This window comes from Pimephales promelas, chromosome 20, assembly GCF_988280905.1.
Source record: "Pimephales promelas chromosome 20, fPimPro1.hap1.1, whole genome shotgun sequence".
Lineage (NCBI taxonomy): Eukaryota > Metazoa > Chordata > Actinopteri > Cypriniformes > Leuciscidae > Pimephales > Pimephales promelas.
In genome coordinates, this window is record NC_142788.1 from 26,162,193 (window position 1) to 26,180,495 (window position 18,303).

The following is an 18,303-nucleotide window of genomic DNA, read 5'->3' on the forward strand; positions in this document are numbered from 1 at the left end:
TAATGGCTCTCAGATTAACTGAAGACAATAAAATATGATAGCTTCTACAAATAAGTTTTTAAAGCATAAGAATAAAAAATTAATCTTGCTACATGCATGAGTTTGAACTGATTCTGTTAGAAATAAAGACTAAATAGCTTATGATTTTGCAGTGTTGGATTAACTCAGTTTGACAACCAAACCATGACTGACAGTTTCAGGCCAGTTAAAATTATTGCTGCATTACTCTAAAAAGCTCCTGACATAAAGTCTACTGATGAAAACCATGACAACCAATAATATTTATAAATCTTTAGAAAGAATAAAGCATGCATTGAGGCAAAGCTCACGAGGCTGCATTTATTTGGTCAAAAATATACTGTAGTAAAAATATAACAGTTTTCTATTTTAATATATTTTAAAATAAAATGTATTTCTGTGATGCAAAGCTGAATTACTCCAGTCTTCAGTGTCACATGATCCTTCAGAAATCATTCTAATAGGATGATTTATTGATCAAGACACATTTCTTATTATTATCAATGCTGAAAACAGTTCTTGCTGCTTAACATTTGGATTCTGTGATATAGTTTGAGGCAAGTAAGATTTTGAGATGCATCAAAAAGTGACATTTATAATGTTACAAAACATTTCTATTTTTTAATTATGTATAATGGTTTCCCAAAAGAAATAATTGAGCAGCAAAAACTATTTTCAACAATAATAACCATATAGCACCAAAAAATAGTTTTTCTGTATTTTTTTTAAACTGGTAGTGTCAGGTTTAAATGTCAGGTAGTGCGTATACTGTAGCTTTAAACAAAACAGACAACATCAGAATAGATAATCTTGTATTTATATTGGTTCTACAGAAGAAAACAATTTACAAAATATACATTTCCATTGAATAACATAACTTTATCATCCATAATAAAAATCAACTCAACTGATCAAATCAACCGAACAGATAAACAGTCCATTGCTAACAAGGCACAAGACGCCCCGTCTCGTTCAAACACACAACTGCGAATCCCTCATTCTCTGAACAGGCAGTTAAATCAGTGTAACTGTGCAGTATTTTCAGTAAGAAAACAACAAAACATAACATGCATAGGAGAGAATGCTGGTTTTGTATCCCTAGATTCAGATTTATTCTTAAAGGAAAATGTGTGGAAATATACTGTATTCAGCTTGATGATGGTAATAATAAAGCAAACAAACAAATATGAGCTTTATCTAATCTCAAAAGTTAAAATGTTTCAGTTGTTTCTTTAATTTTTTAAAGACTTTAAATGGTTATTACAGATACAGTAAATCCCCTGTAATTAAATGTATTCTTTATTGCCTCAAACTAAAGTTTTAATGTGATGTAACTGTGATATCTATGGCTTATGTACATGGTGTTTCTGTCCCTTTCTCAAACACACAGGCACATACACTGACACAATTGGCTTTAAATTACCCTTCTACTGTATACATGGTCTACTTGACTAAAGACTGTATATTTCACTTTGCAGGCAGTAAAAAGGAATGACCCGTTTATTTGGTCTTCAAAGTTCTGTGGTAAGCTTATTTATGATGATATGACTGGCAAAACGTCCCCTCGGATAAATATAATCGACATGGCGAGCCAAACAGAAGGGCGATGCCTGTATGAAAATGATCCGTGAAAGCTTAAAGGAAGATATAGTCTTGTTTAGAGCTTGCTGAGAGCCATCTGTTCATTGTGTTCCTCATTAACAAGCATCATAAACGATGGTTCCTATGGGAACACGCTCAACGCCTCCCCCTAAAAAGCAGTCCCTCTCTTAACCAGGAAAGGTGTTCTCTGATTGGCCAGTCGCGGCCTTTGGTCGAGTTCCAGCTGCAGCGACTGATGGCTCAGGGATCGATACGGAAGGCCAGCAGCTTGTCGGAGTGAAGGTTGTTGAGAGTGCGCAGGTCTGGAAGACGCAGGAGCAGTTTGGAAAAGAGGGAGTTGTCGTCGGGACGGCGGCGGTTGACTAAGGTGCGCAGCGCTCGGATGAGTCCTTCCTGTAACTGTTCGACAGCCACAAAATCCAAAATGCCAGAGCAATCTGTGGATAAACGAAAAACTATTCATCATCGAAAAATTATAAATAAATATTAAAAATAAATGATAAAATATTATTTATATATAGTCACAATATCTGTTACCTATAAATATGATTTTTTATTTATTTATCAGCATTCAATATTGTATTTTTAATTATACAGTATATGCATAATATTTGGTTGATTGGGATTTTTTGAGTTTTATTTGTTATTTAAAAATGCTTTTTAATTTTTAATAAATTTTTGGTCAGTTTTTTTTTCCACACAATGAAAGTCAGTGGGGTTCACTGTTGTTTTGGACCCCATTGATTTTTATTTTATTTATTTTACTATATGAAAAATGTGTTCGAACAGTGTTATATAATAATAATTTTGGCTATTTATCTGACATTTTTGGCTTATAGGCTAAAACATATATAACAATATTGCATTTAATATGCATCGCTATTATAAATAATTTGTTCAAATCGCTAACACTAAGCATGAGCGATAATTATATACTGTCTTTCCCACAGAAAGCATACCCTGTGATTCATGTACTAATTAACAAATGAACTAATTGCAGTGTTGCTCTTACCTGCAGAAACCAGCACCACAGCCATGAAGAGTGCCAACTCATCTGACTCCAGGCCCAGACAGCTCAGCGAGGAACTGAACTCAAACATGGCGTCCAGCAAGGAGCCCATACCAAGACCCCTAAGGGTGCCCAGCGGGTATGTTTGTCCATTCAGGAAAGTCAGTGATCGTTCCTTGTGGTTGAACAGTGAGCTAAACCTCACCATAAGAACCTGCAAAAGGCAACCAAATAAGATGGAAGTGAGAAGATTGACCCAGATGATCAAAAACGACAACAATAAGTTAGCATTTAGGTTGATGTCCCTAAGGGGCTTAACACTGCACCACTATCTACACATTGCTGTGTTTGTTTTGAGTGATTTGACAAGTCAACCTTTGGCTTAACCAATGGCATGAGTTTGAATTAGGACGAATTGGGAAATCTGTTTGGATAGTGCTTCTTTAATAGCAATAAAGGGGATGTGAAAGCCAAGGTCAGGGGAATTAAATGGGTTATGTAATCAGTACCTGGAAAGTGCCTGCTTTGAGCAACATGACTTGATCATGCTGGCAGAGCTCCTGGAAGCCTGGAATGCCCTTTGCGAATTCGACCACTTCACGTACAGCCGGCGTAAAGCACTGTGAGAAAGACTCCCACACCTGCTGACTAGAGACACCCGGTGCTGACACGGGGCATGCGTTCAGTGGACAGGCCTATGAGAGAGGCAGCATAGACATTATTAGAATTATACTTAAACGTAATATTTCTACGAACATAAATGTTCTCATTATATAAATCCAGTGCTGGGTAGATATAAATCCAGACACTGGATTACATAATCAGATTCCAAAAATTAAATACTTGTAACTAGATTATTATATTTGAAAATACTCTTAATCAGATTATACTTATTTTTTATTAATTACATGATAACTGCATATTCAGAAAATGGTAGTAAATTTATAGATTCTCCCAAATTCCCAATTTTTTTTTTATCTATTTAAAATAATGATTGCTTATTTATGTTCGAAAGTCAATATTTAATCTTTTTTGTTTTCTTTTAATTTAACATTTAAAGTTTGTATATTTAAATATATATTTAATTATTTATATATATATATATATATATATTTAAAAATATATCGCTTTATATTTAAATTTTATATTTAAATATTTTAATTTAAATATTTAAAGGTATAGTTCACCCAAAAATTAGATTTTTTTTTTGGTAAATGATGAATTTCGGGTGAGCTATCCCTTTAATTAATTATTAGCTTTCCATCGATTTAGGAATCCAGTTTAGTTCCTTCACAAACCCCAGTTCAGGAAACCCTGACCTAATGTAACGTTTAATGCACAACAAAGAATGGCATAAATATGAATTCTCTTTGTGTTTTTTATATCAATATGGTACAAGATTAAACTAAGCTAAACTTATTAAACAAGTTAGGACAAAAGTAATCTAAAAAGTAGTCAGATTATATTACCTAAAATGTGTAATGTGTAACTAAAATTCAGTAATGGGCTACATTTTGTAAGTACCGGTAATCTAGCAAGTACTGTAAAACATTCCTCACCAGCACTTTGGAGCCAGCAGCCAACTTAAACGGACACGAGGCCTGGGTTTTGGACTCGCCGGCCGCGTAGCTGTTGTAATCATCGTGAGTGGGTTGTGAGGGCAGGCTAACGCTAGACTGGGAGTGATTTTGGTTGAATGAAGGCGCGTAGCTGTACCGACTGTTGTCCACCAATGAGACGGGGCATTTGCTGTCGCTGGAAGGGACTGGGCATCTGGGCGGTGCCGGGAAGCTTTCATGGGTAGTTGCGTGGTACCCTGTGAGAGAGTTTGCATGAGGATAGTTGCCGTCCCGAGAAGGGTTGTTTTGAAAGGTGTTCGTTCCGCTGTTGCCCGCACGCTTGCTTAGGTGGTCCTGCGTGTTTGTGAAGATGTTCTGGTAGGCTCGGGATAAGGCACCAATAGCCTCTTTGGATTGGTTCTCGCTGGGGCTTTGAGGAGGTTCACGTGGTGGGGAGGTTTCCATGCCCATGGTGGACGATTCGTTGAGGCTGTTCATGTAGCTCTGCATCTCATCCAAAAGCCGCTGCTTCTCTCGTTTGGGGATGCGGCCGAAACGCACAGCTAGGGGTCAGAGAGAGAAACAATAGGTTTAAAGAGATGAAGTCTCTTTTCTGATTGTGCCTGGTTCACCTGTGCATGTTATTTCACAGAAAATGTTTTATTGTAAACTTTATTTCCTCTGAAAAATGCCATTTAAAGAGATAGTTTACCCAAAATTGAATTTGGAAAGTCATTATTTACTCAGTCACGTTGTTCCAAACCTGTTTGACTTTCTTTTTTTTGTGAAACACTCAGACAACAAAACACTCAGTGGGGTCCAAAACAACATTGAACCATATATTTTATTGTATGAACAAAAAAGCATCTTCTTTCATATTAATAGTCGATAGACAGTAGGGGTGTAACGTTATTCGAACCGAACCGAAAAACCGCGATACAGAACTCACGATTCGATTAAGTACCGAAAATTATATTTCAATAACAAATCAGAGTAAAAACACAAGTTACTGCAAAAACGGCCTTATGTTCAGTTTACATGTTTTCATGCAATGTGTTGTGTGTTGATTATTATATCTAAAAAATAAATAAATAGCATCGGAATTTAGGTTAAAAGTCTAGGCTACAACCTTTAATGTTATAGTAATGTGCGGCGCCCTGTATAGTTTAAACGTTACAGCATTAGCAGATTTTTTTTAATCCTTGTGAAACCTTTAGCCTAATTGTAATTGAATTAATTTAAAGACAAAGACATTTTTTTATTAAACCACTGTTTAAAAAAAAGAAAAGAAAAAAAGTAGCAATTTTAGCTTTCCAAACCGAACCGAAACGAGACGTCAAAACCGTGGGAAAACCGAACTGTCAGTTTTGTGTATCGTTACACCCCTAAAAGACAGTCAGGTTGAGTAAGTAATGATAGCATTTTCAATGCACCCTTTAAATGCACTGTGAATTTTCTTTTCATGTTGTCTTTATTTTTGAGACCAAATAAATATCTGTGATGAAATAGAGTAGTCATACACCAAGTTAAGTTAACTGATAAACCTGGCTTTTAAGAGATCCTGGTGATCTGTAATCAAAATGTCCATGACACATTTCTTTTATAATAAAGTGAATATTGCCATCAGAAATAAGCTAGTGTGAAAAAAAAAAAAAATGAAATATTGAATGAAAATTGCTTTGGAAGTTTTTGAATAGCACAACCTCAGTGTAAGAGACAACTCACTATCTAGTACTGACAACGGCATGCTGAATTTTTGGTCATTGTGGTGTAAAATATGGATGAACATTAAATGTGTCAGTTCTGTTTTCTATGCTTTTGCATCTTTTAAAATCCCCTCCGCAAAGAAAATCTGTCAGCTGTTGAGTCTAAAAATAGCACCATTGCAACAATGTGTTAACTCCCCCGACTCTTCATCTCTCTCTCCGTCACTACCTCCCCTTCCAATCTTCATCCCTATGCTACTCCTCTCTGAAGCCGTAAGTAGGGCAGTGGGTCGGGCAGAACTTGATGACAATGCCACGGTAATTGGAAGAGAAACTAATGATTGTGATGAAGAGAAGAGAATATCATTTGGCAGATTGAGGTGACAGTAGACGTAAGGGTTTGTGGTATATACTGGTTTTACCAGATGTGATAAGGATGCTCAATATCTAAGGTTGTCTAAGGAGAAAATGAGCCAAGAATGGGGGGGGAAAGTATTTTTAGCTCTTTGCAACTAACATGCATTGGTTGAGCATGATAAATATGGTTAAATACGCCATTCAGAATTGCCTTTAAAATTGCAATTCAACTTCCTGTGGCCAATTCAAATTCCAACACACCAAATCTGAATTTTCCTTGAACTTTAAAATGTTGGTAAGAATCTGATATCAAAACTACAAAGGCTCATTCTGTGCAAAATAATGTGTGACACATATAGCTGCACTGATTACTGTGCAAAAGCAAGATCATAGCGGAAGTAAAACCATGCCGGCCCATCGTGTCAAACCAAACATCTGTTTGTATAACACAACCAAAATTAAACAACTAACAGAAGTGAAATCAGGGCGTCTGCTTTATTGTGGCATTTGAGGCAGTTAAATGAGGTTTTCCTGTTTGTGCTAAGATCCAGTCAGAGAAACAGGTTTCTAGGTTGTGGGCTCTAGCACTTTCAGGAGCCATGGTAAAAATGACTGTTTACCTCCCTCAATTTGCACCCAATGGACTCGTTTCACTTGGTGTCCTCTTAGAACAACATCCAGTGCAATCCTTGATCACAGCCTACCCTACACTGTCACGCACATCCGCTGGTAAACACTGCATGAAATGCCACAGAGAACCTGACAGAAGTCAAACCGAGCTTAAATAGGTCACAATGTACCAGTATAATATGGGCGCCAGTTGCTCCATTTCCTAAAATTCATCATATTTATTTTTCATTCCAGTGTTTTTAAAGTTAAATCACAGCCGAAGGCAAATGGATGAGGCAGAAGAGTTCAGATGTGTCTCTTTTTCTGCATCCCTTGCTTAATTTTTGCTGCAGAACAACAATTGCTGAGGATGGTATAAGGGCATGAGCGAGGTAATCAAGTCGCCCGTGTTCCAATTTCTGAAAATAATTCCTGTATTTGCTGCAGTTTTCCAGATGACAGATAGCTTCAGGGACTGCGTGACTCCATCCCTCATAAATCATTGTCTCTAGGAGGGATTCGGAGGCAGGGCTTAGGGAACGTGTGAGGGGGAAGGGTAAACCGATGGAGAGAAGGAAGTGAGAAAAAGGAGGGACAACAAAGGGCACAGTCAAACTAAAAGAAACTTGCTCTCTTGAAAGTTACCAATGGTGCAAATCTAAAAGAGGAAAGTAGGTTGAAGGGGGCGGGTGTGGTGCTGGCCTGAAGAATGAGATGAAAGTACGGCTTTCCGCTATTTGTCATATGTCAGTGACCTGATAACCTCCTAAAATTCTCTTACCGTCGCGGGACATGCCAACAGACAGGCATTTTTTGAAGCGGCAGTGTTGGCAGCGGTTGCGGTTCATGCGCATTATCAGGCAGTTCTCGTTCTTCACGCACATCTTGTAGTTAATGTTCTGCTGAATGCTACGGCGGAAAAAGCCCTGCAAAGAATGAAAGACAAACTTTAGAATTAACCACAATGCTAGAAAAGACTTGTTTATTGTATCAGAGGCTCATTATTATGTCTTACCTTGCAGCCTTCACATGCATGGACACCATAGTGGAACCCTGATGCAATATCTCCACATACTTTACAAAGGAGCACCATGCCTCCAGTTTCTGCTCAGATAAAAATAGAAACATGAAGAGAATGAGGTCAGGATGTAAAGGAACACAAAGAAGGTGTCCTAAATAATAGGGACTCATTATTCTTTCGGGATAGAAGATGCTGAGTGAGTGTGTTGCGGGTGTTAAAAAGGGAAAACACTTACTGGTAAACGTGCCAGTGAATCCACAAGGCCTTTTACCGGCGATTGGATGGGAGTAGCTGTGCGGGTTTGATCCTGCCGTGGAGTTATTGTAGATTTCAGGGAACTGAAAGACCCGTTTTGGAGAAGGTGGCGAGCCAATACTTCCTTGCTGCTTGAGGGCCCCAATCTCAGTGAAGGTGACCTCATCTGGTGAAGAGGGCTGGGAGTGGGAAGATGGAGACTGGGTTTGATAGCCACTAGAGGGGCTTCCTGGGCTTGGACAGGCACTGCCATTGGTACCAGCGTAGAGTATCACACTCCCTGTGGAAACACAATAGTATATAAAGCCTTTGACTGAATTTCTTTTTAAAAATGTAACTTTAATCAATCGCATTAATTATAAATGAATTTAAACTGATTCTTTAAAACACTTGAAGTAAAGGCAGAGATAGCAGCGTTACCTAGCTACTTCCTATGACAAGAGACCCCCGTTCCAAGATGGCGGCGGTTTTGACGCATGCTAAACGCCTAGGTAACGTGTATATTTCTACGCAAATAGGCTACTGACAACACTATGGCTATCTTTCACGTAAATAGGGTCCTTGTGTGTACGATATTTAATACAAAACGCTTATGGCACCTTTCAGAAGGAAGTGATGTAGGCTAAGAAAAACTGACTGGGAGTGAGTGAGGTTTCCTCAGGCTCAGTCCCTCAGATCTCACGCGCTAAAAATAATGAAGGCTGCACAGCAACACAGTGCAATGTTAAATAACCCAGGATTTTTTGTGTGTTTTGGTTTTAATAGGCATATTTAATAGGCATAGGTATTTTAAATAAAACCGTTGGCTTGTTTCATTTTCATTTCGCCGCAGGTTTCAGGTTTTCTGCATCCTATCACATCACATCCTCTCCGGCGGTCATGCGTGCATGCAGGATGAGCTGAGAGATGGCTGAGACGCGGTCTCACGTGTTCACAAGCTCTCCCGCCTCTCCTCTCCAATAATAGCCCTGGCATAGTGCCCCAACCAAACTCCAAAACACCTGACCGCCGCTTCACATGGATTCCTGACACCGTTCCTGCCCAAACTAAATCCGCAGTCTCGTGTAAACCGCTTCAACAATCGCGAGGGTGCCGTGTCAGCTTTGCGATGATGTTACAGTTCCCCCGCACAAATGCATTGCCTGAGAGAGCGGGGCAACGACGAGTCACGTTTTGCTAGAATGTGCACTGGGGCTTTGTTTAACTTTTTTTTACACAGTCGGTCTCTGGATCAAGAGAATGTGATTTAGATCTGCACTGTTTAGATCACTGGCACCATGATTATTTAACAATGTAATCCAGTAGTGGTTTTCAACAGTCAACTTCATTTAACCAGTTATATGTAGTTGCTTACTGTCAAGGGTCGTATGTTGTTTTGATTCGTACAATGCTTCTTTTCAGTCCAAACTTAGGGGATTTTTTGTTATATGGGAGTAAACTGTAGCTACATAAGATCACTAATGGCAGACATGTTCTCAGCATGATTTTAGGTATCATCTGTAGTATATAGGCTATGGCAAATTGTGTACTTAGTTTTGAATAACCGTAAATGCACACGCCACTAGAATATATTGATTCACACTGACACAACCCTATTTAATGGGACAGTTGACCCAAAAATTATCTGAACATTTACTCAGCCTCATGTTGTTGCGAATGCATATCAGTAGGTCTATCTATTTTTAGTTTTTCCCTGTGTAATGCATGTTAATGTTTCTGATTCACTTTTATTGTATTTTCTTGATTGTTAAATATCTCAACATGAAAGCAAATGATAACAAAAATTAAATTTGTAGGCGAACTATCCCTTTAGTAACTGTGTACAATGAGAAATGACTAGAGTAAATATTTCCTTAAGCAATTTTCCACTTAATGTCTTTCAATGTTTTATGGTAAATACAAATAATTTGGAACACTTATGCAGTAAACAAGTTCAAACTGCCATCAAATGTCTGCCCCGCTCATTTGTGTGTTTTCTCATGCTACACTCAGTATTTATTTATGCTCAAGTGTTTTCGTGATCCCTCCACAGGCATGTGCAGCTAGTAAGCCCTACCTGAGTAATACTCAGCCCTGCCCATGCTTAGTAACCCCACCTACACATAAATACACATCTGACACACATGAGGCCACAGTTTAAAGTGACAATGCCATTAAAGATAACAGAACGTGTGGCGTGCCCCTTAAACAAATAGTGAGGCGCAGCTTATTTCAAAAGATTGCAAAACAATCTAAAACTTTAATCTGAGATGGGAAGGTGCCTTTGTAAAAATAACCAGCTTGTAATGGGAGGGACGGTGCAGCAGTTTCTAAAAGCTACACGAGGAGACATGCACACGTCATTGCAAGTCTGTATAAATTGGGGTCAGTGGAAACACCAGCATTAATTGAAGAATCAGCAGGTCTCTGGCAGCTCTTTTTGAGCTTAGGCAACCCATGCAAACACTAATCTGCTAGTGAGCCGAGACAAGCGTAGAAACGTGACGACTTTGCAGGGACAATAATTCCCTCCTCCCTGACCTCAAACACTGGCATGGTCTCCCTCCCTCCCTCGAGGAAAATAGCTGAAATGCTCTGTCTTGCATGACCGAATTTGTTCTTTTGACTTGCTATACAACATTTGATCATATCTGCATATATGTCCGTTGGGGGTGCAAGAAATTTGTGCATATTCCAATTTAATACGTACAATTAGTATTATTAAGAATAAGGCACATCCTTTCACTTTTAGTTTTGAGTAGGAGCATGCAGTTTGCTATTGAAGGAGATATGCTAATTTATCTATAATATTATTTATTAATTGGGTTAATACAGACAGAACTGACATGAAGTGGGTCAAAAGAAAATGAATATGAACCATTTAAGGCAGACTTTTCAAACCCATAAGGGGACTTCATTAAATATTTACAACATATATTGAGTGAGAATATTGCTTTTTTGTAACAAATATATTTTATTCCTTATATTCATATAAATATAGTTTATTCCTTATGTTCATGTCCTTGCAATGTATATTAAGTAGCCTATAGTTTGTATTTGTTGAAGTTTTGATGGTCGGCATGCACTAAAGAATTTTATTGAATTAAAAAAAATATATAGGGTAGAAAAATGACACACAATACTTGATACAAAATATTTCCCATGGCCTATGTTTAATATTTTCATAATCTGTTTTAGCTTTATTGCTAGTGTTGTCTACAATTTTTCCACAAGCTATTAATATATGATTAATAACCTATATAATCAAGCACCTGTTAGATTTTAGATAGATAAGCTAATCAAAGAAAAAAAGAGGTCATATGTGTTACAGAAAGCCTATAACTATAAAATCCTAAACTGCTCTCAAATGGAACGCAAAATGAACGTTTGGATAGGGAATTTCGTGAATGTTCTCATGCAGTCATGAAGCTGTTTATGCGAACCACTCCAAAGAAAAAGTTGCATGAGGCGGGAAAACGTGATGAGGCGCCACACACTGACTGCATGGAATCGCTGACCCACTGACCAACCTCCCCCTTTCTAGCTTACGATCTGCACCAAAACATAGAATCACTGAAAGAGCGAAGCGGTGAGGGCGGGGGCGTGGAAATCACGCGCCGCACGCGGCTGAGAGAGCGCATGCACGTGAGGACGATTCTAGGCGCGAGGGATGCGTTTAGTGGAAAGATGCGCGCGCGCCCGCTCCTCACCCAAAAGCTCTATAAAATTCTCTCTCATCGAATGATGGGGCAAATATCGCATCTGGAACCTCTAATTCACCTTGTATGAACTGGGGTTAACTGATATAGGCTGAATGTGTGATGTGCATGTAATCAGAGCGCCATAAATGTAATATACCATAATTGTTGCTTTTCACGAAGAATGAAAATAAAGCTTGCCATATAACGAAAATTATTCAAGGTCCTATTGTTGCACAACAGCTCCCATCACATTTTCAGCAGAGATATCAAAAGTGATTTTCTAAAGCATCTGAAGTCAGTAGGTTAGTAAACCAAACCACAATTGGTTCAACAGTTTTGCATAAGGGACAAAAAGTTTGGGAATACAATGCTCCAGTAGTCCTTTTTGAAGATGAATGTAGAGTTATATATATATATATATATATATATATATATATATATATATATATATATATATATATATATATATATATATATTGTGTTGCGTTGGATACCTGAAAACATTGTTATTGTACCACATTAGAATTGCTCCGCTCGCTTGTTGTAAGTGGAGATGCTCTTCTGACCTTTTTTTTACAGTATCAGACTGAATCTGCTTATAGACTAGAATGTAGATATTTTCATATTTCAAGTTTCAAATATAGCCTACAGTCTATAGGCTACTGTACATTAAAATGATTAAGCCTGATTTCACTTGAAGCATGTGAGTATAATAACAAACATGATAATGGGACATTATCAGTATCTATCGGTCAAAATTGCGATATTGTTGCATCCCTAATACAAATCCATGTGGGTTGGATCTAAACTGAAGTCACATGTATGAATTGATGTGTAGGTAAGCCCTTTATTTACTTCCGAGTAAATAAATCTGTTTCATTGTTTCCTCTTGTCTACCACTCAAAGGTCATGTGTTCAGATGTTATTATTTCCCTGTCTTTAATGACTTCATGCACAATGTTATTGTGCCTCGTATTTGTTTTCAAGGCTTACTGTCAAACACAGAATTGACAGGGTGCGCCATGCAGACATGAGACAATGTTTCCATCACCTGTTCCGGAACGTGACTGGAGCTTTTGTAAATGAACCAGCCGTAAATTAACATTGAAGTGGACTTGGTTGACTGAGCCAGCATGTAATTGGCCCTTGGCTAACCTCGGTAATGAACCACTACCCAAATCCGCTTAACCGGTTAACCTCCTTGGATGAAGGCTATAGTGCACTGCTCAAGTAAAGTTCAATTATTATAAACTTTATGAAATTTTGCATTATTTTCTAATGTTCCTCAATAGCCCACCAATTTCAACCAGTCTTTTGACTTTTTTTTTTTTTTTTGCTTTTCTGTTTAAATTACATTTGCATAAACAGAATATCTCCTGATTAATGGCAATAGTCTAGTTTACAAAGGTGAAGTGTGTTCATAAGCCAGAGCCAAGCTTAACAGCACTCTTATCTCTAACTTGGACCATCTACACGTGAGTTTGTTTTCAATGCTATAGCAGGAAGTTGTCAGCACATGTGTGTGTGTTATTAACCAGATTCCATGAAAGCAATCACAGAGTTCATGACAACAGATACAGCAGTTACTCTAAGTATGGTAATGTTTATGCCCATCATTTATGATTCACACAGACTGATACTATATATAGATGCACTTTGTAGTCTTTATGCGGCACTGATGAATCTGCCCAGCGCAATTATCAAAGCAAGCCAATACCTTCATGACACATGCTTAGATCATTTATTGCAAACCATGTGTATCATATAATTCATCACAACACTGTAAAACCTCTTCCCTATGAGTATAGTTCACATAAACCTTTTCTTAACTGCATTGTGCATCTAAACATTTTTAATCAGACAAAATCATAATTACACACACAGCATGAATATATGCTTGATTATGAGCTAAGCATTTGCATGAATTGCCAGAATATTTACAGTAATGATGAATATTACTCAATGTGTTAAGGAGCACGGCTATATCGGCAAAAACCATTGCCACCAGTAATATAAAAATAATAATAATATAGGTCACACTTCTCCCATTCTCACTATTAACTATGCATTTTGCCTCAATAAACTCCTATTAATGCATATTAATAGTTAGTAAGATAGTTATTGTGTAGGATTAAAGCATGTAGAATATGATCATGCAGAATAAGACATTTATATGTGCTTTAAAATAAAAATCCAATGTAATGTATGCTAGTAAGAAACTAGTTAATAGTGAAAATTGTACCCTAAACTAAAGTGTTATTACCTTACAAGAAAGCAAAGCATGCACTGAATTATTTTCATGAAATTAACATTTAATATTATCATAATTTTGTGGAATTAAGCACAATTATACCAACACAAATACATCCAATGTTTTTTTATTATCATCTTTCCTTTTAAAAATAAAAATAGACTATATCAGCGAGAAGAAATGCATTACTTACCAGGACTATCCATCATTGATATGCTTTTCAAAGATCCTCTGTCTTCAGAAATCTTGTCTTGAAGAAAGTCTGTTTGTGTCAGTATGTTTAAGTCTGGTGAAAGCATGTGAAAAAGTCACGAAATGCCAGTGCATACAGTGAGCAGCTCAAAGTATCTGCTGTCGCACAGAGCATTGGTAGCGGAGCCAAATAGTCGTTCGGAAATACAGTCTGTCACAGGTGTGCAGATGCCCCTTCCGCGCGCTGCTACCTGTCCTGTGTGAGTATTGGATATGCCTAGTGGTGGTGTCTCATTGCCATCAGCATCTCTGTGGGACTGTCAAACTTCACTTCCACTCCAAGCCAAGCACACACCCTTCCACACCCACAAAAATCACGTTTTCAGGTAAACTGGCAAATGTGACTGGATTTAGGGAAGCCGTCAAGTCAACCTCTGTTGTTCTGTTTGACGGGGATTTATCTCACTCTAACGTGCTCATGATCTCTAGCTTTCTCTTTTCCCCTTGATCCTAGCGTGCATGTTCATTGGCGGGTGTGTAAGCGGCTAGCTGAGCTGGATGTGTCATGTGCTTCGAGGGAGATACGTGCTGGTAAAGCCACGCTGCATGTGCCCTCCGCATGTGCCGTGGAAAGCGCTGTCCTACTGACACACATTTCTTTTGCAAAACACAGCGTGAGATCGGGCGACATGAGAGCATGAGAGGCACGCACATGTACTGCAGGCGGGGCTTTGCGTGACTGCTGCCGCGCGCATCTTTTAAAATCTCTTCCGTCATGTGAATGATGCATGCAGTCATGGTATAAACAAGAGCATGAAAAACACTTGAATTGAAGATAGAGTAATATGATAGTCATGTAGGCTATACAAAAGTCAAATATAAGATACACAATATAAGAAGCATTGTTTTGACCAACAATCAATAATTTATTTTATTTTTAAATGTGACAATTGCCCCATAACGACAAAATGCTCGTCTGGTCTAAACAAGTCAAATTTACAGCAAACAATTGGTGATTTAGGAGTTTTAGATTGGAGGACAGAATTCAAAGAGTGTATTCCAATTTAAAGGGCCTTTGAGACAACACACACAACCCCCTGCTACTAAAACTTTGGACTCAAATGTGTACAATTACAGCCTAAATCTCTTGTGGCAACTCCGCCACAAATACACACACGCGTTTTGTTTTTTGTTTTTTTCGGGTTTTTTTTTTTTCTTTCTTAGTTTGGATTTGCTTTAACGAAAGCATTGTGCTCAAATTATTAGAAACAGAGTTTTGAGGTTAATGATATCGAGTTTAAACTGAAACAAAGGTGAAACAGCGGCCTCTTGTGGTCAATGGACACGCATCGCTGTTTTTAAAATGAAACCAATACAAAACAGCGGCCTCTTGTGGTCAATGAACGCGCATTGCAATTTTCACACCTAATCAAAAACTTTTTTGCCTACTGTATGTTGTGGTCGTTTTTGAACAAATATTTGGCAAAAAATAAATAAATATATATTTTAACTGGCATAAAAAATACATGATATTTGGCTATATAGAATCATATAGCCTGTATTTAAAAAAAATAAAAAATTAAAAGGTAAAACCGGAATGCGTGTTGTCTCGCAAATTAGGCTTTTTAGAATTAGGCTAAACTTAATATAACTGACCAATCACTTTATCATTACAAAGCCTTGTAAACCGTAGAAATAAGTCTTATACACTTTACACTTTAATATTTTCTAAACTAGTGTTGTGCTACTTGTAGCCTACGAAGTTTAGGTTATAGGCTAGTCAAAAAATAGGCTACTATAATCCAGCGAAACACTCAATTCCAATTCATAGTGTTTACAAACAATTAAAGTGCGTAAAATTTAGAATAATTATATGAATCCTTACGAAAGGGTTCTTGTTTACAGTGTTTTTTCTTTTCTTTGTTTCCTTGCAGTGCTTTCTAATAGGCCTACTGTCTGATTGCTTGATGTTGAGGCTTTTCGTTGTACTTCCTATGCTGACCGCTAGGTGTAGCTTTAATGCAAGAATTGGCTCTTAAGGCCCTACAACTTCAAATCTTAATTTAGCATTACGCCACACCAAGAGATCACTCACAAACTTCCTTTTCAATTCCTTCCCTAGTTCTTAATAAATCACATCTATAGTGAAACCACTCGCCCTTCCTCCATACACACAAAATATGCCTATGTGTAGCCTAAGTAGGCTATCTGAGATGGTTTGTGGTATCAGTAGGCAACATCCGAGACTAAATGCAGTATGCAACTCAACATATGAACCTCCTACAAGGACTTTGTTTGGACATTAAGAAGAATCCAGTCAGACTTGCTGTTCTGAATCCTGTTTTTTACGGCTTGTGTGCTTGACACTTTGATTTAAATGGTACATTTCGCACAAGATAGAAATAATCTGAACAGAATGCCTCGCCTTACATAAACCCTGTTTCTGTGGTGTTTTGACAGTTGCCAGGGTTAATTGGCTGTGTTAAATTTGGAGATCTGTTCCACAGCAATGAACCCATGACTGTGGGCGACTCGTGCACCGAGGAACGTGTTATGGCAGGGCACGCCGATAATTACAGAGAGAGCTGCCGTGTTTGGGAATCGAACAGGGGCTGCTGCCAACACGCACACTGTAGAAACACCTTGTGCCTCGGGCTAGGCAGACAGCCATCAGTGTCTGTCATCTTTCTGTTGCTCTCTCCTGCCCACCAACACTTACCTGCTCAAACTCTTTCGCTCTTTTATTGAAAGATCTCCGTTTGTGAAGTCATGCCAGATTCTCTGAGGCTGATGAGCAATTTAACAAGTTTAAACCAAGCTCTCTCGCTAAAGTGTGGTGGGACTAGAGGGAAGTGAAGATAGGCTACGACTTACAAAATACTTTCAGATTCAAAATGCTTTCAGATGCTGTCATGATTTATAACTATTATCTATAAGGCAGTTCCCCCCAAAATGAAAATTCTCTCATCATTTAGCCTACTCCCACATGTCATTCCAAACCCATAAGTCTTGCGTTCATCTAAAACACAAATCAAGATATTTTAATGAAATCTGAGGGATTTCTGTCCCTTCACAGACGACTTTGACGTTTCAAAAATTTCATAAAGAGATTGTTAAACTAATCATGAATCGAGCGGTTTAGTAGAGACAGGATCGCTTTATATGATGAACAGATTGATGTTAGGCTTTTCTACACAAATAAACATTCATCAAAGCACAAATCAATTATGATAAACTGAAGCTCAGGCATGTTCGCTTGACGTGCAAGAACCAATGAGGTTTATTCTAGTGTTTACACAGCATGTTTGAACTTCAGCAAGAACCAATGACGTTCATCCTCGAGTGTTACGCAGCACGTTTGAGCTTTCGTATGTGAATAAATTTTAAGACTAAATTCAATATGGTCATATAAAGCGATCGTGTTCATGCATATTAATGAGATCTCTTTATAAAAAAAAAAATGTAAGCGACAAAGTGGTAGTTAGACCATAACTGTCCATGGAGGTCTTATTGAAATCTGTTCCCTTTTCTGGTTACTGCTGGATTAGGGTTAGGGTTAGACAGTTTTGGGAAACAAAGGGGAAACAGACTTCGACACAACAGAGGGACAGAAACTTTAAGATTTAATTTAAAATATATTCATTTGTGTTCTGGAGATGAACAAAAGTCGTGGCCTTGGAACAACATGGGGTTGTTTTTTTCATGTGCGAAAACCATATCACTCTTACCAGACAACATTTCGAATGTGACAACTTGCCCCAACATAATATGTCAAAATTCTATAATCTGATCTGATCACAGTTCAACATTTCTTCAAAAAAAAAAAAAAATAATAATAATAATAATATATATATATATATATATATATATATATATATATATATAGACCTTAGTTTTCGAAGTTGTAAACAAAACAAAGCTTAGGCCTATTAGAGTACATTTTACAAGAAAATACTTAAAAAAAATACTTGTTTAATCCAATTATATACCATATCTTAGTAATTATAGTGACATTTAGCCTAGGCTAGAAATTTCTGAGTGAAC

General features: G+C 37.7%; 2 protein-coding genes across 3 annotated transcripts in view; one reads left to right on the forward strand and one right to left on the reverse strand.

Annotated features, from left to right (window-relative positions):
- Window positions 1-813: 813 nt before the first annotated feature.
- nr1d4a (nuclear receptor subfamily 1, group D, member 4a) lies at window positions 814-14,897 on the reverse strand. Its single transcript, XM_039652569.2, has 8 exons — window positions 14,261-14,897; window positions 8,117-8,416; window positions 7,876-7,964; window positions 7,642-7,786; window positions 4,189-4,751; window positions 3,139-3,324; window positions 2,633-2,843; window positions 814-2,057 (listed from the first exon to the last, which is right to left on the reverse strand). Exons 1-8 carry the CDS (start codon window positions 14,364-14,366, stop codon window positions 1,861-1,863), a joined length of 1,797 nt encoding a protein of 598 aa, XP_039508503.2. The 5' UTR covers window positions 14,367-14,897; the 3' UTR covers window positions 814-1,860.
- rarga (retinoic acid receptor gamma a) overlaps window positions 2,647-18,303 on the forward strand; it is a 79,165-nt gene continuing 63,508 nt past the window's right edge. Inside the window, exon 1 of one of the 2 annotated variants that reach the window (XM_089124619.1) lies at window positions 2,647-2,768. The gene's annotated coding sequence lies outside the window, so the exon portion shown is untranslated. The remainder of the gene's footprint in view (window positions 2,769-18,303) is intronic. The other variant, XM_039652571.2, reaches the window with a different exon arrangement.